The 15,962-nt window shown below is 47.2% G+C and overlaps 1 protein-coding gene across 3 annotated transcripts in view; it reads left to right on the top strand.

The window, feature by feature from the left end:
- Positions 1-15,962, top strand: part of POC5 (POC5 centriolar protein) — a 72,196-nt gene that overhangs the window by 26,410 nt on the left and 29,824 nt on the right. The window contains exons 7-12 of one of the 3 annotated variants that reach the window (XM_044291967.1): positions 1,210-1,314; positions 3,850-4,029; positions 5,186-5,348; positions 6,090-6,217; positions 7,620-7,733; positions 9,227-9,406. In XM_044291967.1, the coding sequence (XP_044147902.1) occupies positions 1,210-1,314; positions 3,850-4,029; positions 5,186-5,348; positions 6,090-6,217; positions 7,620-7,733; positions 9,227-9,232 (696 nt within the window). In that variant the 3' untranslated portion in view covers positions 9,233-9,406. Of the gene's footprint in view, positions 1-1,209; positions 1,315-3,849; positions 4,030-5,185; positions 5,349-6,089; positions 6,218-7,619; positions 7,734-9,226; positions 9,407-15,962 lie in introns of those variants that run through there. The other 2 variants (XM_044291961.1, XM_044291954.1) reach the window with 2 other exon arrangements.

The raw sequence follows: 15,962 nt of genomic DNA, 5'->3' as shown, positions 1-15,962 counted from the left end.
ATAACCTGTACAGAACAGGAAGTCTTGACTATCAGGCCTAGTGGTCAGTACGAAAACTGTTACCATGAAAATGCAAAGTAACCTGCAGCCAGCAGGATCTAGAGCAGGAGAGGCTGAGCAGATTGTATATAGTTTTCTGGTAAAAGATTCAGTAAAACTTGTCATTTATACTCCTGCTCATTCGGGCCTTTGTAGTCCAGGAGGCGGTCCTCTCAGTGATTGACAGCTGTCCTCTGACTGTATACAGAGACAGCTGTCAATCACTAATAGGACCGCCTCCCGGCCAGAATGAGCAGGAATTTAGATGAATAAATTGTGATTGGCTGCAGAAGGAGCTATCCACTACTTTTCTCTCTGCAATAGGAGACTAATATTAAAGGGGTACTCTGCTGTGAATGGAGAGATTGTCACACACACGGCTCTCTCCCCATCTTCTGAAAGTAAGTGTGGCCCTGAGACGTGGTTCCCACCTTGGGGCCCCGCACCTGTTGGGCGTTTATGGCAGATCCTGTAGATATTCCATAAATGTCAAGATGGCAATACCTCTTTAGGCCACAACCCCATTGCAAAGCTCCACCTGGGCCTCCGCCATCTACCGGCTCATGCCCACGACTGGGGTTTTTGTCATCATCCAATCTGGATATGGCCCCATTAACTTCAATTGGGCCACAAAAGATGCGGACAGCGCACAATGCGCTGTCCGCATCCGTATGTCCGTTCCGTGCTACCTGCAAAAACAAATATATAGAACATACTTGTCTGTCTTACGTACAAGGATAGACCTGTTCTATAGAGGGCAAGGCGTTCCATTCTGCAAAATGCATAATGCACACAGCCAGTATCCGTGTTTTGTGGATCCGCAATTTGCGGCCCACAAAAACGGCTATGGCCTTGTGTATGAGCACTAAATGAAAGAGATGGGAAGGCAATCAACCTCCATGTTCTCTGCGGGATTTCTGTAAGGTTGTTTTCTTCAGGGACATGCCGAAAATCCTGCAGACTGATCAACCCCGTGGGCGAGATTACCTCCTGTGCACTTTATCGTTCAGGCCTCGGTTCTGTGCTCCTTTCATTTCCCTTTGACACAAATGAATACAGACATCCGTTGTTCATGCCACTGCTGCATTCTCTGTTCCCTTACACATTTCAGATCTACCAGTCCTTTATTAGAACCTCTGACCTCACCAGATATGATGTTCTTACCCCTAGGTGATTTCCAACCTGACCCGTGCGCTGGAGAAGCAGAAGGAAAAGACGGAACTAATGCGAACATTTTCCCACTGGCGGTTGCAGCAAATAGAGGGCAGACAGGAGGTGAAGAGCCCGACATGTGAATCATTCCCAAACTCTCAATGCTGGGGTTAAAACAGGTGTCCTTTTAACTGGTGCTAAGAAACGAAAGGTCCTTTCAAGAGCGTGCCCAGCACAGTATCCAGGCCCTTCACAATGGACGGCTGCACCCACTTCAGAGGCTAGACTCCTAGACCACACTCAAGGAGAAGCCGCACTTCAGAAGGTCAAGTGAACTCCTTGTTCAGAAGGAAACGTTTTGGCGGCGAATGAAGCGACTGTTTCACTTGACCTTTTGCAGTGCTGTTTTCTTCTGGTTTATTGGACAGAACTTTTCCGCATAGGGCTATGTTCATACCAAGTTCAGTAAACTGGTTTGGTGTATGCTCTGAGAAAGCCCCTGGCACATACAGAACATAGTCATAGATACCCAGTTACCTGACTGTATGTTTAGTCTCTGCCAGGGTGGTATACGCTAGAGTTTTTAAATATTTTTTGCAGTATAGAATATACAGTGGGTGATGGCAAAAAACATAGCACACAGTATAAATTTTTTTTCTCCTTGTGGCCAATGGCCAACATATCTCATTGACTGTACAGTGGCATACTCCCCTTTAAGGTGGTCAGATAAATGTCTGTTGCACCATCAACTATCTAGTGCGGCCCCCCCAGCTGTTGCAAAACTACAACTCCCAGCATGCCCAAACAGCCTATAGGTATCAGCCTACAGCAGGGCATTGTGGGGGTTGTATTTTTACAACAGCTGGAGGGCCACAGTTTGAGGATGCCTAAATTCTAGTGTGTATGGTGATGTCATCACTCTCTCCTGAAGGGAAAGAAGGGTCGGGCATGTTGAATTCCCGGAGATAATTCACCGTCAGACTCAGTGATTGGCTGAGCTCATCACTGGAATTTCCTATGTTTTTCGAGATCGGACGAGGGGGTATAAACCAGCAGGGATCCGTTTAGTGTTGGAACGGGAGTAGTGGGGAATTTCCCTCAATGGTCATTTATGAACAGCCAGAGGATGATAAATGCCACCACTGGGATCCTCACTCATCATTAGAGCAGTTGCCAAGCTCCCCGTCTGCACAACCACAGGAAGGGTCTTCTTCTTTTTTTTTTTTTTTTTTTTTTTTTTTTATATAAAGTGGTGGTCACATATAGTCCCTGGTGTTCAAATTAAAGCCCCAATGGGACAAAAGTCCTCTGTCGATTTTGGGGGTCATTTCTTAAGACCAGTGTTTTAGATGCCGATCTTAAAGGGAACCTGTCATCATATTTATGCTGATCTCACTGAGGGCAGCATAAATTGGTGACAGAAATGCTGATCTCAGTGATGTGTCACTCATGAGCTAAAAGTAAGTGGTTTCTGAGAACCAGCATCATAACCATTGCAGCCCAGGCCTGGAAAAGAGTCACATATACCTGAGAAGAGTCCTGGTTATTCCTAATCTCCTGCTATCTCGCCCCATCTGCTGATGGTTGGCAGTTCTCTCCTAGAGAGAAAGGGAGAAAACTAGGTAGAAGACTGTCAGCCATCAGCAGGTGGGCAGGAGAGCAGGAATTCATGAATAACCAGGACTCTTCTCAGGTGGCCGGGACTCTTTTCCAGGCCCAGTCTGCAATGATTGTGATGTTGGTTCTCGGCAACCACTTACTTGTAACTTATAAATGACAGACCGCTGAAATCAGCTCATCTGTCTCTACTTTATTCTGCCGTTAGTATGGGCAGCATAAAGTTGATGACAGGTTCCATTTAATAAAGCCCCTGCTCTTGCGGCGGATCACCGAAGTCAGGTAGAGGTGCCGGCCTCTACATAAATTCGGCGCATCCAGCACCGCTTCTAAATGTAAGACTGCTTCGTAGACTGCTTACATTTAGACCATTTTCTACGCCTAAACCTGGCATGAGCTGGGAAAAGTCAGAGATTGCAGCGCAACTACCGTAACCTGAATATAGGCGTAGTTCAAGTTAATAAATGATCCCCTAGGACTGTTGATCCTAGTTTGTAGTACTCTCCCCTTTAACACTTTGCCATGTTAGTCCAGATCTTTCTACTGTCTCCTTTTAGAGTATGCTTCCTTTTCTTAGGGCCACCTAGTGTGGTTTAGAACAATTCTCTATAATCCAGTATTTCTCAGTGATCCTAAGTGCCCCCTACTCTAGCATAGTGCATTACACTACCCCACCCCAAAGGGTATGGTCATACACTGAGCTGCTAATAGTAAAAGCACAGCATGAGCGCGGTGCACGTACCCCGAGGGTTCAGCACGTAAACCATCGGGTTTCTTGATGCTGTTTTGGAAGCCACAACCAGGAGCTAATTAAAAAAAGAGAAGTCCTATGTCTCCTTTATATTTTCTCTTCTTTTAAGATCCACTCCTGATTTAGGCTTCCAAAACTGCATTCAGAAATCTGACCCTTTGGCCGTACCCTACCTTGCATGTAACCCCCTGGGGTCACATTTCTTAGGGTGAGGAATCATTATGTTGGGTCAAGTCTAGATTGTACAATGCAGGGGATTTGTTGTCTCAATGAATGAAGTATTTTCTTAGGATTATGTATGCAGTCTGGCCGACAGACACTACAGAAGGATGTTGTTGAAGAGCGTGTGGAGAACATGGCGCTCCGTTATGGAGTCCAACTGGAAGGACAAAGTGGAACAGGCGTGCCGAGCCAGAGCCGAAGAGGTTTGCGTTGAGCTCTCTAGTGATTATGAATCCAAAGTTGCTCAGGTATTTAACCAGTAATCTATCTAGATACTGATAAACTTTACATAATGTAACATCCATAAGGTACTTGGTTTCCCCTGGAAATGAAATGGTGTTTACCAGGCAGGACTTACTTATTGATGACCTGTTCTTAGGGTAGGTCCTGAATATTAGATCAGCAGGAGTCCAGCTCCCAAGACTACAAGCCAATCGGCTACAGCACAAGAACCAAAAGTGGATGGGATAAGAGCTGCAGTAACCAGGCATGGCTACTACACAGTGGACCAAACATGGTTCTGTTGCCTGGTTCCAAAGGCAGAGCTTGCAAAAACAGCTGATTGGCAGGGGTGCTGGGAGGTGGACATCTGCTGATCTGATGACCTAGCCAACGTAAGTCCTGGAAAACGCCTTTAAAGGGGTTGTCTCACTTCAGCAAGTGGAATTTATCATGTAGAGAAAGCTTTTAGAAGCCATTTACTAATGTATTGTTATTACCCATATTGCCTCCGTCGCTCGCTGGATTTATTTTCCATCACCTTATACACTGCTCGTTTCAATGGTTAAGACACCCTGCAATCCAGCAGCGGTGGCCATGCTTGCACACCATAAGAAAAAGTGCCAGCCTCCCTGGTGGCTGGGTGGTAGCTCACATAGCCTGGTGCTTTTTCCTATAGTGTGCAAGCATGGCCACCGCTGCTGGATTGCAGGGTGGTCGTAACCATGGAAACGAGCAGTGTATAATGTGATGGAAAAATGTATCCAGCCAGCGAAGGAGGCAATATGGACAATCACAATACATTAGTAACTGCCTTGTAGTAACTTTATCTACATGATAAATGCCATTTGCTGAAGTGAGACGACCCCTATAAGAGAATCCTCAATTGGGCAAGAATGAATCTGGTCAGCAGCAATGTGCTTGGCATGATCAGTTAAGTTATTTAGAAGGTTATAAGGGTTTTTTTTTTTGTTGTTTTTCTCCATTTTAAGGGTACGTAGACAAGTGTCCAAAACCCCAAATTATTTTTTTTTTTTACAGACGAATTTGCTGATAATACCACAGTTTTACACACAAAACTGTGCAGCCATTCTTACCTGTACACCTGTTGCATTAAAAAGCGAATGATCACCAATATGCCATGCAAGCCGCATCATTTACCCTTTCCCTTCTTGCCATTTGTAGTTGAGTGGTGCTCTGGAAGAAGCTAGAGCAGAAGTTTCAAGGCTTCACGCAGAGAGGGACCAGTTTGAGGGATCCATGAAGAAAGCATTCATGCGTGGTGTCTGTGCGTTAAATATTGAGGCAATGTCCATGTTTCAAGGGAGAGAAATCCGAGCAGAGCACGGTAGGACACGTCTTCTGGATGAGTTCATGGAAGAAAAACCTGTTACAGGTGAAACTCGAAAAATTAAAATATTTTGCAAAAGTCCATTTATTTCAGTAATGCAAATTAAAAGGAATTGCATTAATGCAGCTTAAAATTCTAATTTTGTGAAAAGGTTCAATATTCTAGGCTCAGTGTCACACTCTGGTCAGCTAATTAATCCATACCCCCTGAGCAAAGGGGACCTCAAAATTGTGACTTTGGGGTTTCATAAACTGTAAGCCATAATCATCCAAATTATAACAAATAAAGGCTTGAAATATCTCGCTTTGCATGTGATGAGTCTATCTCATGTGTTAGTTTCACCTTTAAGTAGCATTACTGAAATAAATGAACTTTGCACGATATTAAAATTTTTCGCGTTTCGCCTGTAGTTGTGTATATTGCAGCGTATGCTGGTGGCCTTGTGTTTCTCCATCGCAGAATATGTTAAGAATTTGCTTATTTGTTATAAAAATGCTCTTGTGATAGTGAAGTGCAGTACCAAGGTGTTGAACACAAGGTGGCACTGTAACACAGGCACTGAGACATTCTACATCTACGGGACCTGCACAATAGTAATGAACACGTCCATGAATAATATTTGATGAATATTTTGCTTCAACCTGTTCTGCTGTTCACTGCAACACTTTATTTTTTAAAATTTTAGAATATTTTGCAATGTTAAGAATATTCGTAATTGTATCTCCTGTCTATTGGTAGCAGATCATCCACCTAGGAGAGAAGACCCTGGCTGCAGTTCCTCCGTGACCTTTCAGCAGGTGCCGACCACTTCACAGCATGATCTCCCCTCCCCCATCCACACTCCTGCTGCCACAGCAGAGCAAGACGTGAGTAAGAAGGAATTAGGCTGGCCGAACGCTAGATCCCGTCATACCGAGCACGCAGCAGAAATAAAAAAAAGATCAAATATTGAAATCCAACATAAACTGTACATTTTCCCTGATGCTTACCTTCATTTACTAGATATCACGGGCAACACGATACCTGTTTATTATAGGAAATGCCACTTGTCTTAAATTGCGCCAGAAATCGTCACGTCTCATTTTATGTATTTTTATGGCACGAGTAAGCCAAAAAGAAGAATCCACTCTGGCTCCTCCTCCAAGGAGAAAAGGCATTCCTTATTGTGACAGTAATCCAAACAATAGGCGGTGTGACGTTAGACTAGACAGTCCAAAGGGGCGCCAGATTTAGTGATGTGTGATTGTTACATAAACTATTACCGTCTGCTGTAATGTAGGTAAAGAGATCGCCTGAGATTTGAGTGGATTAGGAGGAGCAGGAAAATGTGCTGCTAACAAGTTACTCTTAAAGGGGTTGTCCAGCTCCTGGCCCAATTTTATTTTATTTTATAAAAAGCTCTGGTCTATAATAGCAAAATAATACTGACCTCACCGATCTCCCACCACTTCCATGATCCCACTCCCTGGGTCCCTCACCGATCTCCCACCACTTCCATGATCCCAATCCCTGGGTCCCTCACCGATCTCCCACCACATCCATGATCCCACTCCCTGGGTCCCTCACCGATCTCTTCATCCAGCTATGACTCGACTCAGACTGATGACAACTGTAGCGGTGACCGTGACCTCCATGATGTAGAGAACATTTTGTCATAGGAAAGGTGAAAAAAACCTTTAATGATGCAGGTATCTGGGGCTTTAAAGACACAGAAATGTTATTTTTTATCACTGAATTATGAGGACCATAGCTTTTTAATATTTTCATGGATGTAGCTGTATAAGGGATTTTTTGGGGGGGGCTGTGACGAGTGGTATTTTTTTGTGGTACCAATTTCATATAATGTTCAGTGTTTTTTGGTTTTGCATACATTGCTGTCTACTATGGCTGCATGAGCACCTCGCGATTACATCACAGGTACACAATGGTGTGATTGAGGCAGGCCTTTCCTATAATGCCTCAGACGCCGCAGATTCTTTTGATCATGCCATCATAGGGGTTAAACAGCTGGGACTGTAGTCTCCTCCAATCCTGGCTATTCCAGCAGAGTGTCAGTTATAATATTCAGCTGACACCATCTGCAGATAATGTGGGAACAGCTTGTTTGCCAGCACCATGATGTACATATTATGGACTTTACATAGCACCAGCACCGTAAATGTATTTTAGATGTTTCCAAGGGGTTAAAGTGTCATGCTGGCCATAAGTTATATTGTGTTTCGCCTGCTTTTCAATCTTGATTTCAATCATTTATTCTCCGCCCTTTAGTTTCGACCTCACTTTATTCCTTCAAGTGTTTCTGAGTCCAAAGATGATCTGAGCTCCCCAGTGGTACTGTCCGCTACCACATCTGGATCAAGCATCTTGTCAGCACATAAAATGGTAATTGCCCGCATTGATGATTTTATTTTTTTCTTTTATTTTTATTTTTTTCTGTGTATGTACTTTTCAACTGCCGTGACCAAAGCGTGGACCAGAACCCTCTGACATTATACCACCAGACTGTTCTCTTCCTTATTTCAAAGGCCATTTTACACAGGCAGATTATTGGAATAATTATTGGGAACGCACATTCATATGAATGCTCGTTCCAGATAAATGCCCCATGTAAATGTGCCAGTCCACACCCGACAACTTAGCCAAACGCTCGTTTGTTAGGTGATCCATTGCTTCTGGGTCACATAAAATCACTGTTTGCCGGCAGCACATAGTGCGGTGTGAGCAAGGAGGTGCTGCTGACAAGTGGTGAACAGAGATGAACAATCACAGTAGCGATCATTCGTCCCCATGCAGTGGGAATGATTGCTGCACGGAATGTAGCTTTAACGAAGAAGCTTCCTTTAGGAAGCTGGCGTACATTTAGACAGGCGGTGGATGCGCCGAAGTTATGTAGAGGCCGGCACCTCCACATAACTTAGGCACAGCCACCGGAGTCTAAAACGCCGGTCTTAATATATGATCCCCATAATCTACTGCCAGAGGTGCTTCGAAAGCAGCTCTCGTTCCTTTCCTGAGCTGTGTATACCAGCGTATGGGATGAGGAGTTAGAAGGAATAGCAGTCCGCCAATCAAAGCTATCCATACACAATATGAGCGTCTAACTGTAAACCTTTTCTCCCAACATACAGGCACGCTCAGCTTAACCAAGTGTGCATGTTTCATTCAGTGTGCAGGGAGCCCAGGAGAAGGGATAGGATAGGAGTGATAGTAGCAAGATGGTGGTTGTAGTTGTTACTCACAGTGGCACTCCTCTGGGCCGTGCAGTGATAGGAAGGGCACACCTTTTACTCTCTTTTCCAGCCTGATTTTTGTTCAGGGTGCCCTTCATGGTGATGAATTTTCAGGTGCATGGCAGAGTCCCTTGGCAGCTGAAGATGATGGTGGCATCAGTGTAGGAAATATGAGGCTAGGTTAACAGAAATAAATTCATGATTAGTTAGTTTTCAGCATGCATGGACTGGCATGTGTAACCAAGTTTTTACAGGTTACATGGTTTCAGTAGTAGTTACCCGGTCTTGGTCTTTCTTTGAAGCAAATTTCCTCAAACTGCACTTTTCTCTCAAGCCTAAGAATTTAGAAATGGGGGTGTGACATTTCTCACTATACACCCACAGGGTGGACCCCAGCGTCAGGCAAAGTTCTGCAAGTTTTTCACAGGTTGTGATACTCGCAGTAAATGTTTCCACAATGTCCTCAGTGTTCTTGTAAAAAGTATGTCCAGGCACCATAAGACTTAAATCTCCTGAACAATGTCTGCTATCGAGTCTATAAGCTTCTTTCTAAGCAAGTTATCACCGCAGAGCTTCTGCTCGTACCGCCTGTCAACACTGGTATGCTCTTCAAACATATCCTTTCTCTTCTCCATTTTAACCTAGCGTTAAAGCTTTCTGTCTGGATGATTCACTGTCCGGGGCTGTGTCTTCACTCCTTCCACTTCACCAGCTAGACTGCCCTACAGTGAGGCCTAACCAATCAAGACCTGCTAACTCCTTACTGATTTTTACATGACAGTGCAGTAATATAGGACATTGAAAATACAGAACCCTTTTGCGGGAACCACTGCATTGCAGTTGGACAGTACAAGTTGGGAGAGTGGAATAAACTAAGCATAACCAATCCTTCTTTATCTGTCATCTAATGTGCATGAACTTTAACATTCACTCTGCCGATGTGTGACCACCAAGAGATAAGCCTGGTCAGCATTTATTCGGCTAAATAGAATTATCTAGAAGTACTAATTTTATCTGTTGGTTTAAAGGGGTTGTCCCACTTCATAAAATAGGTTTTATCTAATCTATTTACCCCCACACAACATATCTTCCTATCCATGTTATTATCCAAAAGCTACCTTTCATTCAAAAAATCATGTAAAGCGATTCCTTTGTTGTTTTCTGTATCCCATGGATACGGCCTCTTTCGTCCGGCCGCATCGCTGTGCCGCGCCTGCGCACAACGGCTGAACAAGTACTCGGGCCGCCTCTCCATTCCTACAAGTACGCGCACGCCCGCGCATGCGCAAATACAGCAGGCGGGTGCCGGAATCAAATAGCCGGCACCCGACCTCTATGACAGGGAGCGGGACCTTAGGGGTTAACTGCCGCTGATCGCAGCCCCCTATCATAGAGGTCGGGTGCCGGCTATTTCACTCCGGCACCCACCTCCTGCATTTGTATTAACATTGGTGGCGCAGTGCGCCCCCCCCCCCCCAGTATAATATACATTCAGTGCGGCCACCCCCCCCCCCCCCCCCCAGTATAATATACATTCAGTGCGGCCACCCCCCCCCCCCCCCAGTATAATATACATTCAGTGCGGCCACCCCCCCCAGTATAATATACATTCAGTGCGGCCACCCCCCCCCCAGTATAATATACATTCAGTGCGGACCCCCCCAGTATAATATACATTGGTGGCGCAGTGGGAAGTGCCAATGAGGGTTAAAAAAATAAATAAAAAATTAACTCACCTCCTCCAATTGTTCGCGCAGCTGCCGGTCTCCTGTTCTATCTTTAGGACCTGTGAAAGGACCTTTGGTGACGTCACTGAGCTAATCACATGGTCCATTACCATGGTGATGGATCATATGATGTACCATGTGATGACCACAGTGATGTCACCAAAGGTCCTTTCACAGGTCCTAAAGATAGAACAGGAGACCGGCAGCTGCGCGAACAATTGGAGGAGGTGAGTTAATTTTTTATTTATTTTTTTAACCCTCATTGGCACTTCCCACTGCGCCACCAATGTATATTATACTGGGGGGGTCCGCACTGAATGTATATTATACTGGGGGGGGGGTGGCCGCACTGAATGTATATTATACTGGGGGGGGTGGCCGCACTGAATGTATATTATACTGGGGGGGGGGGGTGGCCGCACTGAATGTATATTATACTGGGGGGGGGTGGCCGCACTGAATGTATATTATACTGGGGGGGGGGTGGCCGCACTGAATGTATATTATACTGGGGGGGGGGCGGCCGCACTGAATGTATATTATACTGGGGGGGGGGGCGCACTAAATGTATATTATACTGGGGGGGGGGGGGCCGCACTCAATGTTTATTATACTGGGGGGGGGGCGGGACCTCACATACGGCTCCATGTGGATGACCTCATACACATGAACGAGCACGCAGGGTGAGTCATGAGGAGGCGTGGCCTTCACTCAACTGCCTGAGAACCAGGAAGTTATCAGGACATCTACTGCTGATAAGATTAAAAAAGCAAAGTGGGACAACCCCTTTAAGAAGGTATGCTTCAAAACGACACAGATCACATTGTGTGCATTGCCTATTTATTCTGGAGGATTGGAGAGGGCCTTGTAGACGCTATCTGTAGTATGACCAGCATAAAATCAGATGTTGTCTAAGCACCATGGCATGATGCAGTATCCGGTATAGCAAATTATACTGCAGCAAGATTTCTTCCTGAGAAAAAGATCACAGCACAGCGCTGAGTATAAAGCTCAGGAGGAGAACCTGCATCTCATTATGAGGCGCTCTACGCCTCATAATGATACCAAGAAAAAGTATTGCGATACTCGATACCACCCCCAAAAGTAAAAAAATACCCATACATTAAAGGGGTTATTAATTTTGAACCTCCATGTGCCTCATATTAATAGAAAGTGACACAATCCTTAACCCCATGTTGCCCATTATACGAGGTACATGATGCGACGTTAATACAGTCATACATCGTAAGACACATACCTGTAAAAACATCAAGAAACTTCTCCTGCAGCAAGATCTTTGTAAATGTTGAAGGTTAAAGGACCAGTGATGATGTCAACAGCATGTAACAAAGTGGATGTTACTGATCACATGGCAATGACATCATCAAAAGTCTTTTACATTTTTGAAATACAAGAGTTAAAAAAATCAGTCTGTTTGCAAGTTGTGACTTTGTTCCCTTTGTATCTTGTCAGCTGACAGCTCATATGTATGTCTTATCTCGGACCTCCTGATCTCAAACACTTAAGGTCCCTTTACACGGGACGATATTACAGCAGATTGTCGGGAAGGATGCGTTCAATCTGCTGCTTGCTGGTGGAGGTGACCAGTGCATTAACATGTAACGATCTCCTCCAGAGATGAGGAGGAGCGATCACTAATGTCATTGCCCTTCCCCACACTGACTCGTTTCTCGGAAGCAGATCGTGTTTACACAGCACAATCTGCTGTTGGTAAACAAGGATTTTTGTGTGTGCACAAACAATCCAATTACCTGATGAATGTACATTTACACCGCCAGATCATCGCTAGGGCTGCAACGATTAATCGATGTAATCGATTATATTCGATAACTGGATTCGTTGTCGACGAATCCAGTTATGGAATAATCGCCGATTCGTTGCTATTCGGGCGGGCGGGCGGGCGGTCGCTGCATCTTTATTTTACCTTTTTACAATGACGCTCCCGCTCCTGTAACAGCCAGGCAGAGCGGACGGCGGCGTAACGTCACTCACTCACGTGACACGCCTGCTCCGCCTCCTTCATTCATGAAGTGGGCGGAGCAGGCGCGTCACGTGATTGAGTGACGTTACGCCGCCGTCCGCTCCGCTCTGCCTGGCTGTTACAGGAGCGGGAGCGTCATTGTAAAAAGGTAAAATAAAGATGCAAGCATCGGGGCCGGGGCTGTTAGGGGGAAGGGGGAGGGGGGATCTGTCTATGGCACTGCTATGGGAAGGGGGGTCTGTGTATAGCACTGCTATGGGGAGGGGGGAGGATCTGTCTATGGCACTGCTATGGGGAGGGGGGTCTGTGTATAGCACTGCTATAGGGAGGAGGGGGGGTCTGTGTATGGCACTGCTATGGGAAGGGGGATCTGTGCACTGTTATGAGGAAAGGGATCTGTGCACTGTTATGCCCATAACAGTGCACATATCCCCCTCTCCATAACTACGCCGTCCACAGATCCCCCTCTCCATAACTACGCCGTCCACAGATCCCCCTCTCCATAACTACGCCGTCCACAGATCCCCCATAAGTGTCGTCCACAGATCCCCCATAAGTGTCGTCCACAGATCCCCCATAAGTGTCGTCCACAGATCCCCCATAAGTGTCGTCCACAGATCCCCCATAAGTGTCGTCCACAGATCCCCCATAAGTGTCGTCCACAGATCCCCATAAGTGTCGTCCAAGATCCCATAAGTGTCGTCCACAGATCCCCCATAAGTGTCGTCCACAGATCCCCCATAAGTGTCGTCCACAGATCCCCCATAAGTGTCGTCCACAGATCCCCCATAAGTGTCGTCCACAGATCCCCCATAAGTGTCGTCCACAGATCCCCCATAAGTGTCGTCCACAGATCCCCCATAAGTGTCGTCCACAGATCCCCCATAAGTGTCGTCCACAGATCCCCCATAAGTGTCGTCCACAGATCCCCCATAAGTGTCGTCCACAGATCCCCCATAAGTGTCGTCCACAGATCCCCCATAAGTGTCGTCCACAGATCCCCCATAAGTGTCGTCCACAGATCCCCCATAAGTGTCGTCCACAGATCCCCCATAAGTGTCGTCCACAGATCCCCCATAAGTGTCGTCCACAGATCCCCCATAAGTGTCGTCCACAGATCCCCCATAAGTGTCGTCCACAGATCCCCCATAAGTGTCGTCCACAGATCCCCATAAGTGTCGTCCACAGATCCCCCATAAGTGTCGTCCACAGATCCCCCATAAGTGTCGTCCACAGATCCCCCATAAGTGTCGTCCACAGATCCCCCATAAGTGTCGTCCACAGATCCCCCATAAGTGTCGTCCACAGATCCCCCATAAGTGTCGTCCACAGATCCCCCATAAGTGTCGTCCACAGATCCCCCATAAGTGTCGTCCACAGATCCCCCATAAGTGTCGTCCACAGATCCCCCATAAGTGTCGTCCACAGATCCCCCATAAGTGTCGTCCACAGATCCCCCATAAGTGTCGTCCACAGATCCCCCATAAGTGTCGTCCACAGATCCCCCATAGTGTCGTCCACAGATCCCCCATAAGTGTCGTCCACAGATCCCCATAAGTGTCGTCCACAGATCCCCCATAAGTGTCGTCCACAGATCCCCCATAAGTGTCGTCCACAGATCCCCCATAAGTGTCGTCCACAGATCCCCCATAAGTGTCGTCCACAGATCCCCCATAAGTGTCGTCCACAGATCCCCCATAAGTGTCGTCCACAGATCCCCCATAAGTGTCGTCCACAGATCCCCCATAAGTGTCGTCCACAGATCCCCCATAAGTGTCGTCCACAGATCCCCCATAAGTGTCGTCCACAGATCCCCCATAAGTGTCGTCCACAGATCCCCCATAAGTGTCGTCCACAGATCCCCATAAGTGTCGTCCACAGATCCCCCATAAGTGTCGTCCACAGATCCCCCATAAGTGTCGTCCACAGATCCCCCATAAGTGTCGTCCACAGATCCCCCATAAGTGTCGTCCACAGATCCCCCATAAGTGTCGTCCACAGATCCCCCATAAGTGTCGTCCACAGATCCCCCATAAGTGTCGTCCACAGATCCCCCATAAGTGTCGTCCACAGATCCCCCATAAGTGTCGTCCACAGATCCCCCATAAGTGTCGTCCACAGATCCCCCATAAGTGTCGTCCACAGATCCCCCATAAGTGTCGTCCACAGATCCCCCATAAGTGTCGTCCACAGATCCCCCATAAGTGTCGTCCACAGATCCCCCATAAGTGTCGTCCACAGATCCCCCATAAGTGTCGTCCACAGATCCCCCATAAGTGTCGTCCACAGATCCCCCATAAGTGTCGTCCACAGATCCCCCATAAGTGTCGTCCACAGATCCCCCATAAGTGTCGTCCACAGATCCCCCATAAGTGTCGTCCACAGATCCCCCATAAGTGTCGTCCACAGATCCCCCATAAGTGTCGTCCACAGATCCCCCATAAGTGTCGTCCACAGATCCCCCATAAGTGTCGTCCCAGATCCCCCATAAGTGTCGTCCACAGATCCCCCATAAGTGTCGTCCACAGATCCCCCATAAGTGTCGTCACCCTCCACAGATCCCCCATAAGTGTCGTCCACAGATCCCCCATAAGTGTCGTCCACAGATCCCCCATAAGTGTCGTCCACAGATCCCCCATAAGTGTCGTCCACAGATCCCCCATAAGTGTCGTCCACAGATCCCCATAAGTGTCGCCACAGATCCCCCATAAGTGTCGTCCACAGATCCCCCATAAGTGTCGTCCACAGATCCCCCATAAGTTGTCCGTCCACAGATCCCCCATAAGTGTCGTCCACAGATCCCCCATAAGTGTCGTCCACAGATCCCCCATAAGTGTCGTCCACAGATCCCCCATAAGTGTCGTCCACAGATCCCCCATAAGTGTCGTCCACAGATCCCCCATAAGTGTCGTCCACAGATCCCCCATAGTGTCGTCACAGATCCCCCATAAGTGTCGTCCACAGATCCCCCATAAGTGTCGTCCACAGATCCCCCATAAGTGTCGTCCACAGATCCCCCATAAGTGTCGTCCACAGATCCCCCATAAGTGTCGTCCACAGATCCCCCATAAGTGTCGTCCACAGATCCCCCATAAGTGTCGTCCACAGATCCCCCATAAGTGTCGTCCACAGATCCCCCATAAGTGTCGTCCACAGATCCCCCATAAGTGTCGTCCACAGATCCCCCATAAGTGTCGTCCACAGATCCCCCATAAGTGTCGTCCACAGATCCCCCATAAGTGTCGTCCACAGATCCCCCATAAGTGTCGTCCACAGATCCCCATAAGTGTCGTCCACAGATCCCCCATAAGTGTCGTCCACAGATCCCCCATAAGTGTCGTCCACAGATCCCCCATAAGTGTCGTCCACAGATCCCCCATAAGTGTCGTCCACAGATCCCCCATAAGTGTCGTCCACAGATCCCCCATAAGTGTCGTCCACAGATCCCCCATAAGTGTCGTCCACAGATCCCCCCCATAAGTGTCGTCCACAGATCCCCCATAGTGTCGTCCACAGATCCCCCCCATAAGTGTCGTCCACAGATCCCCCATAAGTGTCGTCCACAGATCCCCCATAAGTGTCGTCCACAGATCCCCCATAAGTGTCGTCCACAGATCCCCCATAAGTGTCGTCCACAGATCCCCCATAAGTG

This window comes from Bufo gargarizans, chromosome 1, assembly GCF_014858855.1.
Source record: "Bufo gargarizans isolate SCDJY-AF-19 chromosome 1, ASM1485885v1, whole genome shotgun sequence".
NCBI classification, from domain to species: Eukaryota; Metazoa; Chordata; class Amphibia; order Anura; family Bufonidae; genus Bufo; species Bufo gargarizans.
The sequence above is the reverse complement of the archived record's forward strand: the minus strand, read 5'-3'. Positions and strand labels throughout refer to the sequence as shown.